The 6,000-nt window shown below is 35.9% G+C and overlaps 1 protein-coding gene across 3 annotated transcripts in view; it reads left to right on the top strand.

Annotated features, from left to right (window-relative positions):
* The first annotated feature begins 535 nt into the window (after nt 1–535).
* The window catches only part of LOC139723877 (E3 ubiquitin-protein ligase RNF13-like), an 80,155-nt gene continuing 74,690 nt past the window's right edge, over nt 536–6,000 (top strand). For all 3 annotated transcript variants that reach the window (XM_071635087.1, XM_071635085.1, XM_071635086.1), the window contains exon 1: nt 536–730. In XM_071635087.1, coding sequence (XP_071491188.1) covers nt 644–730 — 87 coding nt within the window. In that variant the 5' untranslated portion in view covers nt 536–643. The remainder of the gene's footprint in view (nt 731–6,000) is intronic.

Genomic DNA, 6,000 nt, shown 5'->3' with positions numbered 1-6,000 from the left:
TATTAAACTTGTAAGTCAGCTGACGCACAGGCAAGGTCTCACTGAAAAACACCTCCCTGTAAAATTTGACCGGGGCCCCAAGAAAAATTCATTTTTCTTTTTTTTTAACTGGGTGCTGTTAACAATGTTTAATTTTAATCACTTACTATTCAGTGTATTTTCAGATAGTGACTTTCCACCCTGAAAAACAAACAAACGAACAAGATATGGCTGATGCCACGTACACTGTTTTTCATCATAGATGGAAGTGCTTGTCCACACGAAGTACACATGCATTGAATGCCAGTGGCAATTTGCGAAAGTTTCGTGCTGCAAAAAAAAAAAAAAAAAGATGATTTGTGGCTCCAATTCACAAAAATTTCATGTTGCCAATATTTGGCTGTAGGACAGTATTTGATATCGAGTGTGTCACTCTTTCTTTCGACTTTATATTTTCTCTCTCAGACATGTGAAGTCAACGTGTTCAGTCTGCCAATGCATGAAGCCATCAATGGGTACCTGCATCCTTCTTCGGTAGTTCCTGCGGCTGAAGTGCGTGTGTACATGTACATGTTCTCCGCTTAATTGCCCGCATGTGATTGTGGACAGCCAACACCACGAAGCTACAGTGTAGACTCTTTTCTTCGCCCTCTGCACCTAGTCGATGACTACAATGGAGTGCAGGAAAACTGCCCTTGCTCTCATTTTCCTATGCACGGAAATAGTACATTCACTGGCTGATGTTATTGCCGTAAGTATTATAAATACTGTAAAAGTAGAAATTTCTGCATGATTAATTTTTAAAGATCAGCTGCCTATATTTACAATTAATTTTGTACATGTACAATGTATGTCTTTAATTCTGCAGAATCAAAGAGACAAAATACCACAAACAATTTATATTGTCAAGCAATAGCATTCACATGCTCTCATATGCTCTATGCGCGAAATGCACGAAAATTTCCACACAACTAAAATGTCCACTCTTAACTGTAATGTTTTGTGCCATGAAAGCCTAGATTTTGTTTTGAAAAAATGTGCACATTAAAGAATGTCTACTCTAGTTTTCATTCATCATCACCTATAAAAAGAAGAGGAAATTTCTCCATAAGTTCGATGAAACAGAATTTCAAACAGAACAGCTTGTTGAAATGGGGCAGACATTTAACCATGGAAGCAGCGAAGTAGATTTTTTTCCTGTTAGTGGTTATTTTACACAAATTTCTTGACAATAAAACTTATTTTGCAATTCTAATCATGAAAAATGTTAAGACCCTCAAACAATGAGTACAAATGTAAGTATCCTTGCTGACTGTGATACATTGTATATCGTACTTCCTGCAAACAAATTACACTAATAGAACCATGCAAGAGAACATCAATTGCACACTAAGAAGTAAATTATATGATACATATAATGTATCAAGCTACACTGTATATTGTAGGCTCCACTGCCAAACTTGTGTTTGGGAAATCAAAGTTTCTACACTGCAAAACCTACCACAACCAAGTAAAATGTGACTGGAAATACATGATACCATGAATAGAGTGAAACATGATTTGAGAGAATTGTTTGAAAGAAACATTATTCGACAGTACATATTAGCTGGTTTTCAGACTTACAAAGATATGCTTAGTATCCATACACTACAAAGTAAGTTGTAATAGCATGGAATATTTTCTGAACACCTACAGTACAAGATCTTGTGTACAGAATTGTATACAGAATGTGTGTGTCAACTTCTCTCATACAGCATTGTACATTGTATTTATAATGCAAAATACCCATGAAGTGGACACCTCTGAAGGGTACTTTGTAGTACCTGCACAACTTGCTTGGTCTTGTTCGAAATATAAAAATACAGGTACAGTGTATGTGGTTTTCCATAAGAGGCATAATCTTACAAAAGTGTATAGTCTCATACAGGGACACCATGGACTGACGAGGTGGTGTAATTTGTAGGTCAAGTGGCTTGAGGTAGAATAAATACATCAGAGTGTCAGCGATTTGAATTGCTGACCATTTGAAATGCATGAGATGAAAATAAATCAATTACAGTAATGTACCGGTACACTACCCTTGACACCGCCCACACTGTACAAACTAGTCCGCTGCTCCTGATCATGTGACTGAGCATGCTCTCTTAATTAACCCTTTTGGAATCACTGACATCCTCTTTGTACATCAAATCGATGCAACTTTTAGGCGGTGGTGCTGTGAGGGTTAACCCATATTTCCTAGTTTACATGATATCCTGTGTGAAATTCATGCGATATCTGCAATTACCAATCTACAGAATAATCTCTAACTTAGACAATGATATCATTTCTAGAAATATTTATACATAAGTGCAGCCCATGAACTCTGACCCGGCATTCCAGTCACTTGCCTCACTTCCTCTCTCTATTGTTTGGATTTTGGTGTTCAGTTTTGAAGCTTACAGAGCCAGCTCTAACAGAATCTATACTAGGTCTATTGTAAATGTTGCATTTTCATTGCTACCTGTACTGTACAGTACTGTACAGCTGTATGTCCCCCCAAAAATTACAATCGGATTTTCACATTGAAAACACCCAACAACTGTCCAAATACTACTTCAGGGTCTTAAGATAACATCTTAGCTCCACAGTATGTTGCAGAAAACCCCATTCAAGTTGGTGAAGTGGTCACAGAGAAATGTGGATAATAAGTGTATAAAAAAGCATGTCATGTGTCTGATCCATGTTTACCACTTGAATGCTCTTGGAACTGCACATTTCGTCGGCGTTTTCACGAACCGACGCTATTTCGTTTTTGAGCGAAAATGCAATTCTGAGAAAATCGCGTCTAAAGATCTCACAAGTTTTAGACAACGTTTTCAATGACTTTTCCTGTCTTGTGTGTGAAAATTTTGACAGGGTGATGAGAGTGGAAGTTGTTCTTCCTATCCATAGTGTAATTTTAGTGTGAATCCAAAAAATTTACGATATTTCGGTCTTCAAACTCACTGCGTCGGTTCGTAAATCCATCGTTTCTTGCGCGCACCATAGGTTATGTACTTAAGCGCGGGTCTCACGAACCGACGTAAGTTGTATTACGCCGGTTCGTGAGACCCGCGCTGTACGGCCTGCACAATAGGTAACGTGCAATACGCGTGTATTCACGAACCGTCGCTATTTCATTTTCGTATGTGTTTACATACAAATACTATTAGGGCTATACCTGCTTATCAACAATAATCTTATTAATTGAAATTAATTGTCATGTAATGATTGTTGTGATGATTAAAATACATTTAGTGATAATTAAGAAGATAATACAAGCCAGTTTCTCTTTATTGTTCTAAAAAGCGTGTTGTCATTGTTTTCATCTTCATTTAGTATTGTTATTAGAGCTGTCGTTGATCGTTCCAAAGATTTCTTTGCCCCCCTTTTTTTTGTGGATATATTATTTAACACTTTTGCATGTGGACATCTATCATTTGGTAAGACATGTACTCGGTATACTGTGTTTCATATTTTTTACTTTTTACTGTTTTTTAAAACTTTTTTAACTTACTTTTGTATTTTTTCACATTATTTTTAATTCAAATTCAGTTCACTTCTTTCATAATAATTATGAATGTTTGTTCTAAGATGAAGGATACCGCTGAAAATTGGGAAAAAGACGTGCCAGTCAGTAATAATCACTTGCATTTACTCATCTTTCATACTCATGCACTCTGTTGTTTGTGACTTTTACTTTGCCACAATTTTTATCGGTGTCATTATTGTCATTTGGCTCGCATGCGAATTCACTCATAATTCCTCATTTTCCATCTTTCTCTATCCTGCTCAACAGATTCTATGATAGCTGCACTTGATATGAAAACATAAAACTCATCTTGCACTCTTCGAAACTGATAAACTCCTAAAAATACAAAAATATCAACACTATCAGAATTTCAAGCTTCATTTTAAATATATAATAATGGTCATGTTTTATTATGCCTTTTGCAGCAATATATTGAAGAGGTACATAATGTAATCGAAGAAACATAGGTACTCAATAAAATATCAAATTTGAATTATTCAGAGATGAGTAATGACAATGGGAAGGATAACAATTGTGGAAGAGCTCCATAAATCAATAAATATCTAATGGCAAATGGAGATGGAATCAAGATTCAAGAATATGTGTAATTTAAGTTCATTATTATATCAGTTCTTGTGTGTTCACAAAAAGAGGAACACAGTTCGAACATGCACACCAAATCTTACATCGTACATTTACATCTATAGAGTGCGGACGGAACATATACAAGAGAAAGAATAACATTCTCAAATTAACACATCAAGCATAACTATGTATATGAACACACAAAGATGTTGCTGCATATGCATGAAGCTTGAGAGTGCTGCAACACCCATATGCTCAGATAAAAACTTGATGTATATCATACAAAAGAAAAGATGTACTGCATGTACATGTAGTTACACTATTCACAGGACAGTAGAGAAAAAGCAAGAGAGAGAGAGAAGGAAATGGGTGTCTAAAATAGGTCGATGTAAGGAGTGCCAAGCCAATTAAGTCTCTAATAGAAGTCATACATATACAAGGAAACAAATTAATCACAACATAAATGATCGTGCTCCTGTTAACCAATAATTAGCATCTAAAAATGTGTGTAGAAAGCCCATAATATCAGCCTTTCGCCCCGTAGGCTTGTTACATATGAGAAAAGAGAAATTTTGGCCGACCCCCCCCCCCCTCCCTGTGAATCCTTAATCCACCAGTACTATAAACATATTCTGAGAATGTGTCTTAGTACATATACACTGTACTAGCAAATTCACAAGAGGGGTGGGGAAATTCGGCCAAAATGTGTGTGGCTAAAATAATTAAAAAGAAAGGTCATCAGCAAAACTACGGGGTGGATGCAGACGAATTTTCATGTGATGACTAAAAAAAAAAAATGCAGCTAGAGGAAAAAAAAAAAAAGGACGGTGGAGAGTGGCCAAGGCTAATTTGACTCCCCTCCCCCCCCCCCCCCCACCAAAAAAACAAACAAGCAAACAAACACCACTGTTTTACAGCACCTTTAAAGGACTCTTAATTTTTTTGTTTTTTAAAAACAAACGTCTCGAAGTAAAGAATTCCATATTGTAGGCGAAATGCAGACCGATACAGTGTATAAAGTGTCCATCCCAAGCTATTAAAGAAAAAAAAACCAGATTATGAATATCATTTAAAGTAAGAATTTCAGTGTGTTTAATCATCTTTAGTTGAGTTGCAAATGACGTGTACATATTTAATAAGAGCAGTAAACTTCGAAGCGCTCCCAAGCCCTTCTACATTTAATCATTCATGTGTAAAGGTAGTGCCAGGGCACTCCGGTGGTCTAGTGGTTATGACGCTGGTCTAGTAATCCAGAGGTCGTGGGTTCGAATCCCGCTTGGGCTGCCTGTGATTTTTTTTTCACAGCAGCCTACAAACTGCACACTGCAGTTGCGTGCGTTACTACGGATGGAGACAAATTAATAATCTATTATTTTAATATACAATGTTTGACATCCTTTTTGCAATCACTTTCTTTAATTGTAAATTTAGAGACATAATGAATTATTATTAAAAGAAATCATATTTCTGTATTTTGTTGTGAATTTGCATGGGAACATACACGTATCGTAATTTACAGTTTTAGTTAAATAAAGAACATCTTATAACAGAACTGTCTAGTGATGGTTGAATAATGATGTCAATTTGTTATAAGTCCTATCAATTACATGGAGTGCATGTTCCCTTGTTTATAAGAATCATACGTGACACATTCAGAGTGGGTTGAAGACAACAAAATAATGAATAAAAGAATAAAGGAGAATAGAACTTAATCTGATTACAGCATCATCTAATATTGTCAATGTGCACTTAGAAATCTATCAAGATTTATCACAAGGTTATGATTACCACACAAAACCGTCAAGATTTATTATCATGAAATACATACCAATGAACACTTAAAAAAATCTAACATTCCATATCCACATGAAGCTTTCCTTGAT

Source organism: Diadema antillarum, unplaced genomic scaffold (genome assembly GCF_040938485.1).
Source record: "Diadema antillarum isolate AM-2024a unplaced genomic scaffold, OU_Dant_1.0 scf00000201, whole genome shotgun sequence".
Lineage (NCBI taxonomy): Eukaryota > Metazoa > Echinodermata > Echinoidea > Diadematoida > Diadematidae > Diadema > Diadema antillarum.
This window is presented reverse-complemented; position numbering and strand designations above follow the sequence as displayed.